Source organism: Pyricularia oryzae, chromosome 2, assembly GCF_000002495.2.
Source record: "Pyricularia oryzae 70-15 chromosome 2, whole genome shotgun sequence".
NCBI lineage: Eukaryota > Fungi > Ascomycota > Sordariomycetes > Magnaporthales > Pyriculariaceae > Pyricularia > Pyricularia oryzae.
The window spans coordinates 7,694,453-7,709,418 of NC_017850.1; the positions used below are offsets into that span (position 1 = coordinate 7,694,453).

Consider the following 14,966-nt stretch of genomic DNA (forward strand, 5'->3'; position numbering starts at 1 on the left):
ACACCAACGTTTACGTGCAGCCTGATTTGTGTCGCTGAAGCCAGATGTAGGCTAAAGCGCATTGCAGAGATATCATTGAGCTCTCAGCGCCGACTCGGCGCTACAAACCAAGTGACGCCAAGATGGGTTTATTTCAACACCAGAAATACCTTCAAATACAAAGTCTCTACCCATCTCGATTTTAGCTGACCGGAGTCATTACTCCCAGAGATTACTTGGTCGGCATCTTGAAAAGTTGGCCGCATCGCCTAAAAAGACAGTGACTCCTACCAAAAAAACAATACTTGAATTATATAAACTTCAGTATTACTGGCGAGGGTTAAAATCGCCGGTTCGCCAACTTTTACTTTTGGTAAAATAAGCGAGGCTCGGCGACCTGTCCCTAATGACGGCGACCTGCTATTACAAACCTGTTATAACACCCTGACAGGGGATATATATACTTCGTATGTAAATACCATATAAAATTAAATAGTCCATGTAAAGCGTATTAATCGCTCTAATGTATATTTAGTGGGTCGTGGCTGCACTAACGAGTCGTATATACTTTATCTGTAATATAATTTGGGTGATGATTCTGCGCGTAGAAGTACGTTAAATGGTTGCCCACAAAGTCCGATATAGCAAATGAAAACACTTTCGTTAATCCAAACATTAGGTGGCAATAACGATTAGGAATAGTTTTGTATATTTATCAAACTTGTCTTTTTGGCACGCTTTTTGCACGCTCTTTCACACCCTATTGATTTGTTCAAAAATCTTTCAAAGTAGTTGCATGCAACCCCCTGACTTTCAGCCTTGGATTATTATATGTAAGCCTGGGCCTAACCGGGTTTCCCCCCTGCACCATATATTTGGTAGAACAGGTTGCTAACCCTCGCTTATTTTACCAAAGGTCGAAATTAATTAGCGAACCGGCGATTTTGACCCTCGCGTATTCGTGCGGATTGGTTAGCCCGCTGATAAAAGAATTATTATAAACTTTATTAAATAGTCTAATATCACGTGATGCTTATTTACGCAGTTGCATATTTAACCGTGAATTAACGTATTCCAATGTTCGACCAACAATACTTTCAATCCGTTCACATAACGCTTTTTCTTCAACACAGCTGTTAATAGTTAGTTACGCCCCCTTTGACCCAATGCTATTGAGATACTAAAACTAACTTATTAATTTCAATTTAGTGAAACTCTTATTTGCTTCCACCCTTACTGGTGTAGTAACGGCGGCCACATCGTGTATTATTCATTTAGAAAATTTTAACCCTCCGATATCATACCCATATTACCTCAACCATGCCATCCCAATGTGCGCTTCGCTCGGCGGCGTCTTTGACAACATGGATTCTCTCAGAGTTATCACTTGCAGAAACTGTCCTTCGTTTAGCGGATCTGCACCTATGATCAGAGTTGGGAAAAGTATAGTGTTTGCTTATTGCAAATAATCACCTCGTTTAAGACTAACGGTCACAGGTATTAAGAAGTAATTTAAACCCCTGCAAATCCCGCCTATAATTTGGTATTGTGCTAACGCGGAAACTGCCAAGTATTTCTAGAAACACGGGTTTTTTTCGGGCGACGATTTTACCTATTTTGGATGCGAGAGGATCCCTTCTCAATCATTTTCGGATCCAAATCCAGCGAATATATTCCCGTACCAAATAAATGAGGGCCGAATTAGTGTTGAAGTGGGTGACAATTGGGGAAGGCTCGGTGTTCTATTTTTTTCTGGTTTTATTTCTTTATTTGTATTTTATATTTCCATTTCCACCTCAATGCAATTCGTTACCAAAAGTTGGCTTGCTTCGCTCACCACACACTCCTTGTTCCGTTGAGCAGATGGTATTATTCTTCATCAATGTATCCACTTGCTTTCAGGCTTAATACAGTCCGACTGGCTTGTGGGCGCCATGTACTACAAGTCTCTTTTTACCAGGGGTTTTCTTCCCAGCCCCTATAGCGAAAGCCAATTCCGAATATCTCTGCCGTTTTAAACCGCCTGTCTCCCATAACCTGTCCGCTAGGGCCCTTTCCGCCTGGAAAACTTGGACCCGAAATGCTTCTCGAGCCAATTTTTCCCTCGGCAGCTTTCCTTCTATGATTCTATGTCGAGCTTGACAATCTTGAACCCAGTTGGGCAAGCTCCTCTGGCGAGCCGATGTTGGAAAGCACGAGGCGGATAGCCTGGAGAAACTGGTCCGCAATGCTTTTCTATCGCCTCAAATCAAATGGCCTAGGCTCAACTCGACTGAAATATGTCACCAAACCATGGTGCCCAGGCACGAACGGGTCGAAACTGCCATCCAATCGCGTTTTACCGACAATCCAGCAAACCAACTGTACCAAAGGTGGGGTCGGGTGGCCGATATTGATATGCAGGACAATTCGACACTTTTCGCACTAACGTTGAGCTCCACATCTCCGACCCCCCTAAAGTCCGGCCCCTAAAAATATCTACTCAGCCACGTCAACCCTTTGTTTTATTTTATAAATATCTAGACGAATTTTTCACTTTAGAACTTGATTTTTGAAGATTCTTGCTCCAAACCTTCCAATGAAACAGTACACTGAAAATCAGCTTCTTGCTGCCATTTCTGACATAAGAAATGGCAAATCAGTTCACAAAACCTCGCAAAAATGGGGTATTCCTCGGAGTACCCTTCACGATCGTTTAAAGGGGGCCCAGTCAATTCAACAAGCGAAAAGATTTTGTCAAAGGCTTTCACAGGAGCAGGAAACCTATTTGGCAGATTGGGTACTTGCGCAGGCCGCGTTAGGCCTTCCGCCAACGCATCAAGAACTACGCTATTTTGCGGAACGAATTCTTCAGGCCGCCGGAGAAAGAAAAAGCCTTGGGAAACATTGGGTTAGCCGTTTTATAGCCCGATATCCAATTTTGAAAACCCAAAGACCCCGGCGAATAGAAAATGCCCGGGTTAATGGGGCTACAACCGAGGTAATTAAATCTTGGTGGTCCTATTTGAAAAATCCCGTTGTCGATACTATAAAACCGGCCAACCGTTGGAATATGGACGAAACAGGTATAATGGAAGGCAAAGGATCTAATGGCCTGGTGTTAGGGCGTAATAAAATCCGGCCATTACAGCGAAAAGAGCCTGGAACGCGGGGTTGGACGAGCATAATCGAATGTGTATCAGCTACGGGGGCTGTTATACCTCCCCTCGTTATATTTAAGGGGAAAAACGTACAGCAACAATGGTTTCCAGCTGATTTAAGTCCTTTCGATACCTGGCAATTTCATGCAACCGAAAACGGGTGGACAAATAATGAAACAGGTATCGAATGGTTAAAAAAGGTGTTTATTCCGTATACCCAACCTTTAACCCCTGAAAAGCGGTTATTAGTTCTGGATGGCCATGGATCACATATAACGGACGAATTTATGCTTCTTTGCTTGCAAAACAATATTCAACTCCTATATTTACCCCCTCATTCGTCACACGTTCTTCAACCGTTGGATTTATCGGTTTTTGGGCCGTTAAAGGAAGCTTATCGACGTCACCTGGGATTTGTAAACCAGTTTTGCTGTTCAACGGTTGTTGGGAAACGAAACTTTCTACTTTGCTATCGAAAAGCCAGATCAAAAGCATTTATAGCAAAAACCATTCAATCTGGTTGGCGTACGACGGGGTTATGGCCGGTGAACTTGGCAAAACCACTTTTAAACCCTTTTTTATTAGAAAATAGCAACGCCAACGTCGAAAAAGGTAAAAATAACGGCTTCCAAAGGGATAAAACACCGGAAAATCCAACCCAAAAAATTAACGACCAGTCTTTACTTATTTGGAAAACCCCTAAAACGACCCGAGATATTCGACTTCAACTACAGGAAATTTCCCGGTCCGAAAAAAGTAACGCCACTTCACGGCTTTTGTTTGCAAAAGTCCAAAAAAGCTTCGAAACCAAGGATATCTTATTGGCTGAAGCTCAGCAAAAAATCAGTTTGTTAAAAGCAAAATTGGAGGCGGTACGGCCGGTCAAAAGGAAAAGGGTGATTCCGGATCCCAACGAGCTTTTGGTCAGCAAAAAAAACGTTTATGAAGCACAGGAAAATAATAGGGACTGTTTAGAAGCTTTGAACGATGGAGAAGAGGTTAGCGAACCGGGAGAGCCTGACAATGATTGTATTATTGTGCGTTGATAGGTTTACATTTAAATCGGTTTATAAAAGGGGTATTTCGTCGTTACATTTTTCAAGGGGGCCGGACTTTAGGGGGGTCGGAGATGTGGAGCCCAACGTTAACTTATTGGACATTTTATCCATATTATTGCTATTATATTGCAATCAAATTGAGATTTCTAGCCATAATAACAACGCAATACGCCGGTTTTGCGTTTAGATTCTCGGAAGGATTAATCGCAGAAAAAAAGAAAGAAAGAAAAAGAATATGCCGAAATAGAATTTTATATTATATAATTAATATTTCGGGCTTTAACTGTGCATAACAGTTTATCTGACAAAAGAACGGGTACATTCAAGCCTGCGCGGAGGTAAACCTATAACATCTAAATATACCCAGCCTAACATAACAGCTCGGCCTCGCCGACGAGGATCCCCTGATCGCGCGAAAAACCATCAAGCAAAGACATGTAACACCCCATGACCTTGTGCACGTCCTGCAGGCTGTACAGAGAGGACTGCAGCTTGAGGGTGAGCAGCGGTGTCTTGGAAGGGTCGTCCCTCATCTCCAGCGTAACGTCGTACGGGGTCGAGAAGCGCGAGGCCAGGACACCCGCCATGTGCGCCTGGCCGATGCTGCCGCTCTCGGCCTGCCCCTGCTTGTAGTCGAAGACGGCCTGCAGGAACTCGTGCGGCCTGGCGGCGTCGACGCCCAAGCTCTCGAGGATGACGTGCATCGGCACCCGCGAGTGCAGCGTGGCGCGGCGCATACGCTCCTTGGTGCGGGACAGCGTCGACGCGAACGTGTCGTGGGCCGCGTGGTCCAGCCTCAGCGGGAGCGTGTTGACAAACAGGCCCATGGTGGACAGGTCGTCGAGGTCGGGTCGGTTGGCGTCGGCCACGCCGATGGCCACGTCTGCCCTGCCCGTGAGGCGCGACAGCAGGACGTAGTACGACGCGAGGTAGAACTGCATCGGCGTGACCTTGGAGCTGCGGGCGATATCCTGGATGCGGGCTGCAGTGGCCGAGCTCAGACGCGCATCGAGGGTGTGCTGATCCCACGCGGGCGAAGGCTTCGGGCCTTCAGATGCCGAACCCGACGATACGGAAAAGACGGGCAGGGGTTCAGGAAGCGTCTTGTGCACAGACTTCCAGTAGGTCAGATCTGCATCCATGGCGCCCGTTTCGTAGCTCGTCCGCTGCCGGGTGGCGAAGTCGGCATACTGGGGCACGGGTGGCAGGCTTTTGCCGTCGTAAATCTGCGAGAGCTCAACGAAGAAACGCTCGTAGGTCCAGCCGTCGCAGACCAGGGGGTTGTATGCGATGATGAGCATGTGCTCGTCCGAAGCCCAGTAAAAGTCGATCAGTTTGAGCGTCTCTCCCGCCGCGAGGTTGTAGCTTTGGCCATCAACATCCTTGAAACCCTGCTCGGCAGAGGCTTTATCAGCCACGGGGATGGCTTGGAATTTGATGCGGGGCGCCTCCATGATGATCTGCACGGCCTCTCCCGACTCGGGAAAGCGAGTCCGGAAGATCTCGTGCCGCTCCAGGACGGCCTGGAAGGACCGGGCAAGGCGATCGAGATCCATGTAGCCCCTCATGTGCATGCCCAGAGTCGAGTTGAACATCGTGGGATCCGAGGTCTGCATCTGCAGCCTCCAAGACTGCTCCTGGTTGAGGGACATGCATGATTTGCGTTCGAATGGCAAAACAACCTCGAGATCCTTGGTGGGACTGTCTGAGACTGAAAGAGAGTTGGATGTTGAGGAAGCAGACCAGACGTGGGAATTTGGCGAAAGCGATCCATCCGAGTCATCAGTGCTACTTTGAACAGCAGACGGTACATTGACCCACGCGTTGTGGATCAAGGGAATGGCGCTGGGAGGTAGTCGCTCCACAGCTTCCTCGGCCAGGTCTTTGACGGAAGCTCCTCCCAGAATCTTTAGCAACGGCAGCTCGAGGTCGAGATTCTTGGAGAACCTGGAAGCGTGTTCTAAATGTCAGAGGCGTTTCCTGATAAAGAAATCGTGAATCGATATCTGAGGGGGGCCATACCAGGTTCCAATAGTGACTGCACTTAGAGAGTCGACACCCTGGTCTATGAGAGCAACATCCAGCTTCACGCCGCCTTCATGGCTTATCTGAAGCGTGGCTCGTAGCTTCTCGGACAAGCCATCTGTATCACCAATGCAAGTTGTCAGTACAAGTTCTGTCGGGCTGCCAAGCAATCACTTTTGTAAGAAGTTTTGTTGAAGAAACATAGTTCTGCACCATCCCGTACCTGCAATGATTTGGCAAGCCTCGCCCATGGAATCCGCCTCAAGGAGGCGCTCCTTGACCGAGGCCAGGGCCGCGCCCCCCACCGCAGCCCTTTCGCGCTTCTCGCTCAGTATAAAGTGCGAGAAGCGGGGATCGTCAAAGTGGGCAATGAGCTTCCTGTGCTTGGGGTCCATGAAGCGCATGCCGGTCATGAGTTCGACGTCGTGCCGCTGCGCGCTGCTCGAGCCGGGCCGCCCGGCCACGACGCCCTCGGCAAAGAGGGCGTGCATCTCGCGCTCCGAGAGCTTGTCGAACTTGAAGCTGATGCTCTCGTACTCCTCGACCCTGTCGTGCTTGAGGATGTAGCCCACGCCCCAGACGGCGCCGATGTCGATGGTGGACCCGGCGAGCCCGCGGGCGCGGCGCTGCAGGGCGAGGCCGTGCGTGTAGGCGTTGGCTGCGCTGTACGCGCTCTGGCCCGGGTTGCCGCACACCATGACGAACGAGGAGAACATGACAAAGAACTCGAGCCGGTGCTCCTGCTCGTCGAGCTTTTCTTGCAGCAGGCGAGCGCCGGTGACTTTGGGTCGCATCACCGCCTCCATCTGGTCTAGCCGCATGTTCTTGAGGAGGATATCGTCCAAGCTGTGTGAGGGTTTGGAGGAGAGTGGCTGGGTTAGAGGTCGTGTTTTGTTGAAGAAATCCGCGGGGAGGGAGGAAAGAAAAGATGTCGACTTACACAAGAGGCCCAAACGCTACCCCGCCAATCGGTGGGAATGACTTTCGGATTTTATCCAAGCCTGCGTCCACAGATTCCTCGTTGGAAATGTCCCTGTAGTTTTTGTGGGTTTGATGAGTTTGGGTTTGCCGAACCGAACAAGAAAGCAAGATATACAGCCAAAACAGGAATAGCCAAGTACTCACATTGGCAACACCATCACGTTGCCACCCAAAACTCGCATCTCCTCGAGCCATCTGCTCTCGATCTGTGGGTTCCTGCTGGAAAGCACAACATGCTTGGCACCACGGCCGAGCATCCATCGACAGATGGAACGGCCGAGGTCTCCGGTCAGGCCAATCAGCAGGTAAGACTTGTCGTCCGAGAAGAGCCTGCCGGAATCGACAGGACGCACCCGCGCCGAGACCAGGCCGTTGACCGTCCAGTCGATCACGGCGGTGTGGCTGACGGTGCGCCGAAGCGCGACCAGCTCGTCGGGCGGCGTTGCCGCAAGGTCCTCTGCCGTCCGCGCCAGCGACAGGGTTCCGGCGTCGGCGGCAGCGAGGCACGCCTGCAAGGACTCGTCCAGCATCGACTTCAACGAGGTTCCGGCCTGGCGGGTCCGCACAGACGCCTTCAGAGACGTGAGATGCCCTGCCTGGAAGGTTTGGCAGTGCTGCGTGGTCAAGTATTTGGAGAGGACCTGGCCGGCGCCGACGGGGCCCTGGTCGACCGCAAGGTTGTAAAAGGCACTTGCGGGCCGCGGGAGCTTCCTGGAAAGCCCGAGCTGCGTTTCGTTCTCGTGGACGGCTACCCACGACGACGAATCCTCGCCGGCCGCCTTGTCCCCCTGGGGTCCTGAATGGGTCGAGACAAAGGTGGCGTGGATCCCCTTGGCCTTTGCCCTGTGGGCGATGCGATTCGCGTAAATGTCGGGAGCTCCATGGATGATGACGTTTGACCCCGACGCGACCTCGGACACCATGGTCTGAGCCAAGAGATCGGCCGCCACCGCGAGGAGGAGGGCTGCTCCGGCGCGGCCCTGCGCTTGAACCTGCTCTGGTAGGTGAGCGATGCAGCCGGCAAAGACGTCGACCAGAGAGCCGTTCTCCTCGCAGAGGGCGACGACGGCCTGGCCGCTTCTTTCCAAGATGCCATGGACGACGTTGAGATATCCAAAATTGCCGAGGCGGACCGCTCTTGTGAGTGAGTGCAGGACCTGGAGTCTGCTGGAACCTGAGCCCTTGTTGATGTCCTGGGGGCCATGGTTGTCATTGGATTGGAGATAGGCAGCGTCTATGTCCTGGTAGAGAAGAACCGGGGTTGTCGTTGGATCCACGCCAGCCAAGATCTCCCTGCGGCCCGAATTCAGACGATCGTTCATGGGTTTGCTGGGCTTGAGACGGGGGATGCGAGCACAACCTTGCGACACGTAAATCTCGGGCTCTGCCGTCCACAGTATTCCAGCTGCCTCCCAATCCGACCCTTCCTCGAGCCGGAGGAGGGTGTCGGCGACCAAATCCGCGCTCAGGTTCTTGGTGTGGTCAACATCGAGGATTTGGATGCCACAGTCGACGCATTCCAGCCGCAAAGTACGGAGGAAACCAATAGCCATGGCCTTGACGGGGTCCAGCCACGCGTCCTCGGTCACCCAAAGCATGTGCCCAGCGCTTTCGCTCAAAACCTTTAGGGCCTCGAACTTGGCCTGGTGCATATCGGCAAACATGGGGTCGTCCAGCTCGGAGAGAATCAGGAAGGTAGGCTTGCGGCAATTGTGATTGGGCGGGATCATTGCGCGCACGTCCTCGAGCCGATGGAGGGTTTCGAAAAGACGGCCGGGGAGCAGTTTCTGTACCTCGCCGAGAATCCCGGACGTCTTTGCCGTGGCGCCGCCGACCACGACGATGGGCGGGCTCTGCTCCCTGGCGGGAAAGAGCAGCGGCTCGTACAGGCGCGCCACCTTGTCGTCGACGGCGTCGGACTGGAACACGGACGTGGGGAATATCTCGCCCTCGGCATCCTCGTACCTGCTGGCCACCCCCGAAAAGCCCGTCTTTTTCAGGATGGCGTCCCACCTGTCCATAGACACAAAGGGCTGGAGCACGCGGTCGTCGTCGACGCCGGCCCACCAGTCCGCAAAGAGGCCGAACACGAAGCCGACGCGCAGAGTGCGCGGGCAGGTGAGCTCGACGACGACGACCTTGCCCCCCGGCCTGAGGAGCGTCCTGACGTTGGCCATGGTCTCTTGCAGGTTCGGCGTCGCGTGCAGGACGTTGGAGGCGACGACGAGGTCGTACGAGTGCGGGGTGTAGCCCTGCTCCTCGGGGCTGCGCCTGACGTCCAAGACCCGAAAGTCTACCCTGTCGTCGGACTGGGCAAAGGTCTCGTGGCCCTTTTCGAAGAAGCTCGTCGAGATGTCGGTGAACGTGTAGCTGTTGAAGGACGGCGGCGGATCCTGCCCGAGGATGTACCTGGTCGCCCCGCCAGTGCCCGCGCCGATCTCCAAGACGTCCATGTTCTGGTACCGGTGCATGATGGGCGCGAGCACGTCCTGCATGTAGTAGTACGACGGTCCAAATCCGGACGAGCTCCCGTAGAACTCGGTTAGCATCCCGTCGTGGTCCATGAGCTCGAACGGGTTCCTGCCATGGAAGAAGACGTCCTCGAGGCCTTGGCCGACCCTCTGCACAAGGCGTATGTTGGCGTTGGCATTGTGTTGGTCGAGCAGGCCTTGTACGTCGGCCTGCTGGTCCATCTCCCACTCGGGCTGGTAGAACGGGCTCTGGCCACGCTTGACCTCGTCCATTTTGCACTGGAACCACCTGACCTGCCTCTGGTGGTGAGGTGCGAGGTCGGCCAGCTTTTCGGCAGCAGCGCTGGCCAAAAAGGACCGCATGTAGAAATACACCATGCGCTCCATGGCAGAGGCCACTTCCCTGTCGGCGTCGGTTGCGGCACGCTCGGGCTTGTTGAGGACCCTTTCCGGCACGGGCCGGTCCCAGGTCCACTGCATAAACATGGTGTGGTCGCTGGCCTCGGTCGGGGCCGAGGCTGCCTTGATTCTGAAGTCCTCAATGTGGAAAACGATCTGCTTGGTCTCGGGATGGAAAACCTCCACGTCGCCGCTGATGGAGCTGACCTGGCGCGTGGTGCTGGCCGCGTTGTAGTGCACCTCGCCGCCGGACCTCGACACCTCGCCGCAGAGCCAGGGGTTCAGCGCGATCCGGCCGATGGACGTCGGCACGAGCAGCGACCGCATCAGCCCGTCGCCGGGGGCCGACACGGCCGCTATCAGAGTCTGCAGGGCGTTGTCCAGGGTGACGGGGTGGAGGAGGAGCCGGTCGTCGGCCGCGGGTCCTGGGGCGGGGAGCCTCATGGAGCCGCAGGCTTTAAAGTCGGCCCGCTTGATGGTGGAGATGCCGCGGAAGTCATTGGCGTAGCCGTAGCCGACGGCCGCGAGCTCCTCGTAAAAGGTCTCGACGCTAATGCTGCGCATGTGCGGGGGCTCGTCCTGTGCCGTCGGCAAGGTGTCGCCGGCGCCTGGGCCGTAGGTGATGATGACCCTTCCGCTGGACGAAGGAGACATTGCGTCCTCGCGCGAGAGACAGCAGTCTATGCGAAACGAAGCGGCGGTGTGCTGGGCGCTCGAGAGTCCCGCGTCTACTTGGAGGGACAGGTTCAGCTCGACGAGGCCGTCCTCGTTTTCAAACGTCACGGCTTTGGATATCTCAACGTCCAGAAACTCGACAAGCCGCACCGATCGGCCATTGGCCACGTGCATGGCGGCCTCGGCGGCCATGACGACGTAGCCGGCGCCGGGAAACACCGTCTGGCCCTGCAGCTGGTGGCCGTCCAGCCACGCCATGTCTCTGGGCCGAATCGAGTTGCGCCAATGCAGCGCCGTCGAGGTGCTGTCCGCCGAGAGCTTCCCGAGCAGCAGGTGTGGCCGTTTGGCCTCGCCGCCGCCGAGGAAAAAACGCGTCCGCCAGCTGTCCAGCCAGTACGACCTAGTCCGGTCCCAGGGGTAAGCAGGCAGCGTCTTGGCGAGGCTGCTCACCGGCGTCTGCGGTACCACGTCTTTGAGCCCGGCAAGGCTCACGCTCTCGGAACCAAACCGCTCCCATACATATCCAAACGCCTCAGCGAGAGCCGTGACGTCGTCGCCACCTCGCCGCATGCACCCGACGTACGGGAGCTCGGGAGCACCGGGCTCGCTGCAGGCTTCCATGGTCTTGAGACACGGGCCCTTGAGCGCAGGATGGCAACCCACCTCGATGGCGAGATCCACCGGCCCGTGCTCCCTCGTCGCGTGCTCCAGGGCCTGAGAGAAGAGAACGGGCGACAGGAGATTGTCCTTCCAGTAGTCGGCCGTGACGTCCTGTGCTCTCATGCAATGACCCGGTCGCACCGAGGAAAGCCAAATCGTGGACGGCTCCGTGGTGGCCTCGGCGTCACATCCCGAGTCCAGCAGAGCCCTCACATAAGGCTCTGCACACTGCTCCATGTGGAATGAGTGATAGGCCTTGTCGACCTTGACCTTTCGCGCGAATTTACCCTCGTCTTCCAGGACCTCGCGGGCCTCTTCGATGGCATCGGCATCGCCCGAGATGGTGACGCTGTCTGGTGCATTGCTTGCGGCGCTGGACGATGGGAGAAAACAAAAGACAAAGTCAGCATCATGCTCACGCTCGATATTTTTATAAAATCATCAGAGGGAGGGGGGGAGGGACTTACACGCAGATGCGATTGCGAAACATGTCCAGACCGCATAGTTCTTGAGCGTCCTTGTAAGAGCACCCCGCAGCCAGCATCGCTCCCTCCACGCCATTAGGCGACGACGCCTTGTCCGACACAAAGCCCCGCAGGTAAGCAATGCGAATTGCTTGCGATGCAGTGACGAGTCCCGCCGCGTAGGCACATGCGATCTCGCCCGAGCTGTGCCCGACGACCACCTCCAACTTGATGCCAGCCGCCGCGAGCATCTGCACCAGGAGGATCTGGATCGCGCAGCAGAGGGGCTGCGAGAAGCGGGCATCGTGGACGTTGGAGCTGCCACCCTCGAGCATGAGCTGGTCGTGCAAAGCCCACGATGGTCGATAGCGCGGGGGCAGGCTGCTCAGTGACTGATCCAGCTGCGAGATGACGTCGCGGGCGTGCGGGAGGGTCGAGATCAGCATCTTGCCCATCGCGGGCCATTGTGCTCCCTGCCCGGTGAATATGCCCAAGACCCTGGGTTCCCGGTTGGATCCACCCGAGACGACATGACCCTCCTTCTTGTCGATGGATGCAATGCTCGCTTCGAGGGCTGCACAGACATCCGGTATCGTCTGCGCGGCGACGGCGCGGCGGACCGGCAGCACGGAGCGTCTGTTTGTCAGCGTCCACGCCAGATCCTGCACTCGTACGCCGGACGCTGATTTGAGGTACTGTAGCAGGTCTTGCATGGTGGCTTTTAGGGAGAGCTCCGAGTTTGCAGATATGGGGATGGGCCATATCGGCACTGCGGAGGAGCGCTGCGGCGTCTGTTTCAGGCCCGCCCCCTGGTTGGGATAGGCTTCGAGGATGGCGTGCGCGTTGGTGCCTCCAAAGCCTAGCATGTTCTTTTCTGGTAAGCACTCATTTTTTCTTCTCTCTGACCGGTGTAAATCGATATCAAACGGGTGTTCTTGGGGTATTTATTCACCAAAGGAGTTGACGCTTGCACGCATCGGAACGCCAGGAGCGAGCTCTGGCCATGGCTGCGCCTCCGTGGGAACATGGAGATTCTGGTAGAACGGAGCCACTTTGGGAGAAAGTTTATGGAAATGCATGTTTGGCGGTATCGTTCGGTTTTGCATGGCCAAAGACGCCTTTATAACTGCAGTCATCCGTCACATGGTGTTAGCATTCATACGTCTGTTGGCAACTTGGCACACGAAAAAATGACCCCGCTGTACGAGTTGATGGGTTGCGCGCCACTCACGTCCGGCGACGCCCGCGGTCCCCTCCGTGTGACCAATGACCGTCTTGATGCTGCCGACGTATAGCGGCTCTTCTCGCGGCGGTCGTTCTCCATGCCCGAAAAAGGACCTCGATATGGCTTCGGCCTCCTGCGGATCTCCTGCAGGGGTTCCAGTTCCTGCGTTCAACGCCAGAGTTCTTTTAGCATCTTTGGATCCACTCTGGCGTGCTGGTGATGCAAGCAAAGCAGCTCACCGTGGGCTTCGAAATACTGGCATCGGTCCTCGGCACGAGACAGATCGAGCCCTGCCGCCGCGTATGTCTCACGGATCAGGGCCTCCTGTGCTTGGTGGCTGGGCATCGTTATGCCGGGAGTTCGGCCATCTTGATTAACACCAGTCTCTCGGATAACGCATTCGATGTTGTCGCCGTCGCTCAGTGCCTGACTTAGAGTCTTGAGCACAACAGCAGCAACACCTTCCTATAGAACGTAATAGAGGCGGAGTTGGGTTGGTCAGTACTTTTCCAGCATGATGGTACTGGGACCTGACAAAATCCACAGGTTCTTACTCCGCTGCAGATCGAGGGGCGTTAGCTAGCGTTCCAAGGGTTGATTTATCATTTGATTCGAGTGCTCGGGTCCTCTGGAATCCTCACCGCGCGTAACCATTGGCCTTTTCGTCCCACATGCTCGATCTGCCCGTTGGCGAGAGCATGTTCATCTTGCTTTCCACGATCAAGGGAACTGTTTTTCACAAAGTTGGCATCACGGCTCTCTTGGAGTAAATCGACAGCAATTTACCTGGACCCAGTATCAGATTTGCCCCTGCCGCGATTGCAACTTTGCTCGAGCCGGATCGGAGCTGTTGAACTGCATGGTGAACAGCAACCTGCCGCGGGCTGTCAGGAATCATGCACAAGTAACTTTGGGTAGAAAGAAAAGAAAAAAGAAGAAGAAAAGAAAGCTACGAACTAGAGATGAGCTGCACGCTGTGTCGATGGTCATCTATTCACAATTTTAGTCAGAAGAAGAAAAAACCCAAAGTCTCAGAGCCGGTGTGTTATAAACCCAAAGAAACTTGACGCACACTAGGTCCATGCCAGTCAAAAAAGTACGAGACCCGATTCGAAAGGATGCTCGCCGCCGTGCCGGTCGCCGTGTACGTCGGGAGGCGGTCCTGGTCGAAATTCACCAAGTCTTTGTAGTCGTTCATCATCTGCCCGCAGTACACGGCGGTGGAGGAGCCCCGGAGGTCTTCGACGCGGAGGCCGGCCGTCGCCAAGGCTTCGTATACCGTCTCGAGGAGCAGTCGGTGCTGTGGGTCCGTGACTTCCGCCTCGTGGTGCTGGATGTTGAAAAAGTTTGCGTCGAACGCGCGAATGTTTTGATCGAGAAAATACGCGTTTGCCGCATTGGTCCGGCCGTGGAACGAGCCGTCTGGGTGGTAGAAGGAGTCGACGTCAAACCGCTCGGCGGGCACCTTCTTGAGGAGGCCCCTGGGCTTCTCGAGGATTTCCCATAGCTTCGAGGGGCTGTTTGCGCCGCCGGGAAACCGGCAGCCTGTCCCAACGACGGCGATGGGCTCCCTTGGCTTTGAAAGAGTGGTGTTTAAAGTCATGGTGGCTGTTATCCCAACTGTTTAGATCAGGGTGCTTGATTTTAAGGCAGCTTTTCAACCAAGGCGGTTGGTGTGAGAGTCGGGCACGCTTCAACTTTTGCGTCTGCTTCAGTGTTTCAAGCTGCGAAGGGTGGGAATCGGGCAAAAGGAGGTTGGCATACGTCAGGGCAGAAAAATGTGTAAGTGCATCAAAACGGCCGCTTTTGCAGGCTTCTTATTCGATTTCGGCAATACGAATGTGGAACCAGCACCGTGGCTTCCTTCCTGAAGACTCGGATGATAAATG

The 14,966-nt window shown here is 54.4% G+C and overlaps 1 protein-coding gene across 1 annotated transcript; it reads right to left on the reverse strand.

The window, feature by feature from the left end:
- Nucleotides 1-4,249: 4,249 nt before the first annotated feature.
- Nucleotides 4,250-14,943, reverse strand: MGG_15100 (polyketide synthase). The gene is made up of 14 exons (XM_003715650.1): nucleotides 14,150-14,943; nucleotides 14,035-14,067; nucleotides 13,864-13,951; nucleotides 13,719-13,806; nucleotides 13,632-13,635; nucleotides 13,317-13,542; nucleotides 13,084-13,239; nucleotides 12,805-12,978; nucleotides 11,856-12,711; nucleotides 7,328-11,761; nucleotides 7,143-7,235; nucleotides 6,426-7,048; nucleotides 6,200-6,320; nucleotides 4,250-6,124 (listed from the first exon to the last, which is right to left on the reverse strand). Exons 1-14 carry the CDS (start codon nucleotides 14,678-14,680, stop codon nucleotides 4,546-4,548), a joined length of 9,006 nt encoding a protein of 3,001 aa, XP_003715698.1. The 5' UTR covers nucleotides 14,681-14,943; the 3' UTR covers nucleotides 4,250-4,545.
- Between the last annotated feature and the right edge of the window lie 23 nt (nucleotides 14,944-14,966).

What these genes read in the sequence shown, in the direction of transcription:
- MGG_15100 (XM_003715650.1), bottom strand. Translation starts at nt 14,680, where the DNA reads ATGACTTTAAACACCACTCTTTCAAAGCCAAGGGAGCCCATCGCCGTC. An exon ending in CAGCGTGCAGCTCATCTCTA is followed by an intron (nt 13,952 to 14,034) that starts GTTCGTAGCTTT and finishes AGCCCGCGGCAG; the next exon opens with GTTGCTGTTCACCATGCAGT. An exon ending in TGCAAGCGTCAACTCCTTTG is followed by an intron (nt 12,712 to 12,804) that starts GTGAATAAATAC and finishes AGAACATGCTAG; the next exon opens with GCTTTGGAGGCACCAACGCG.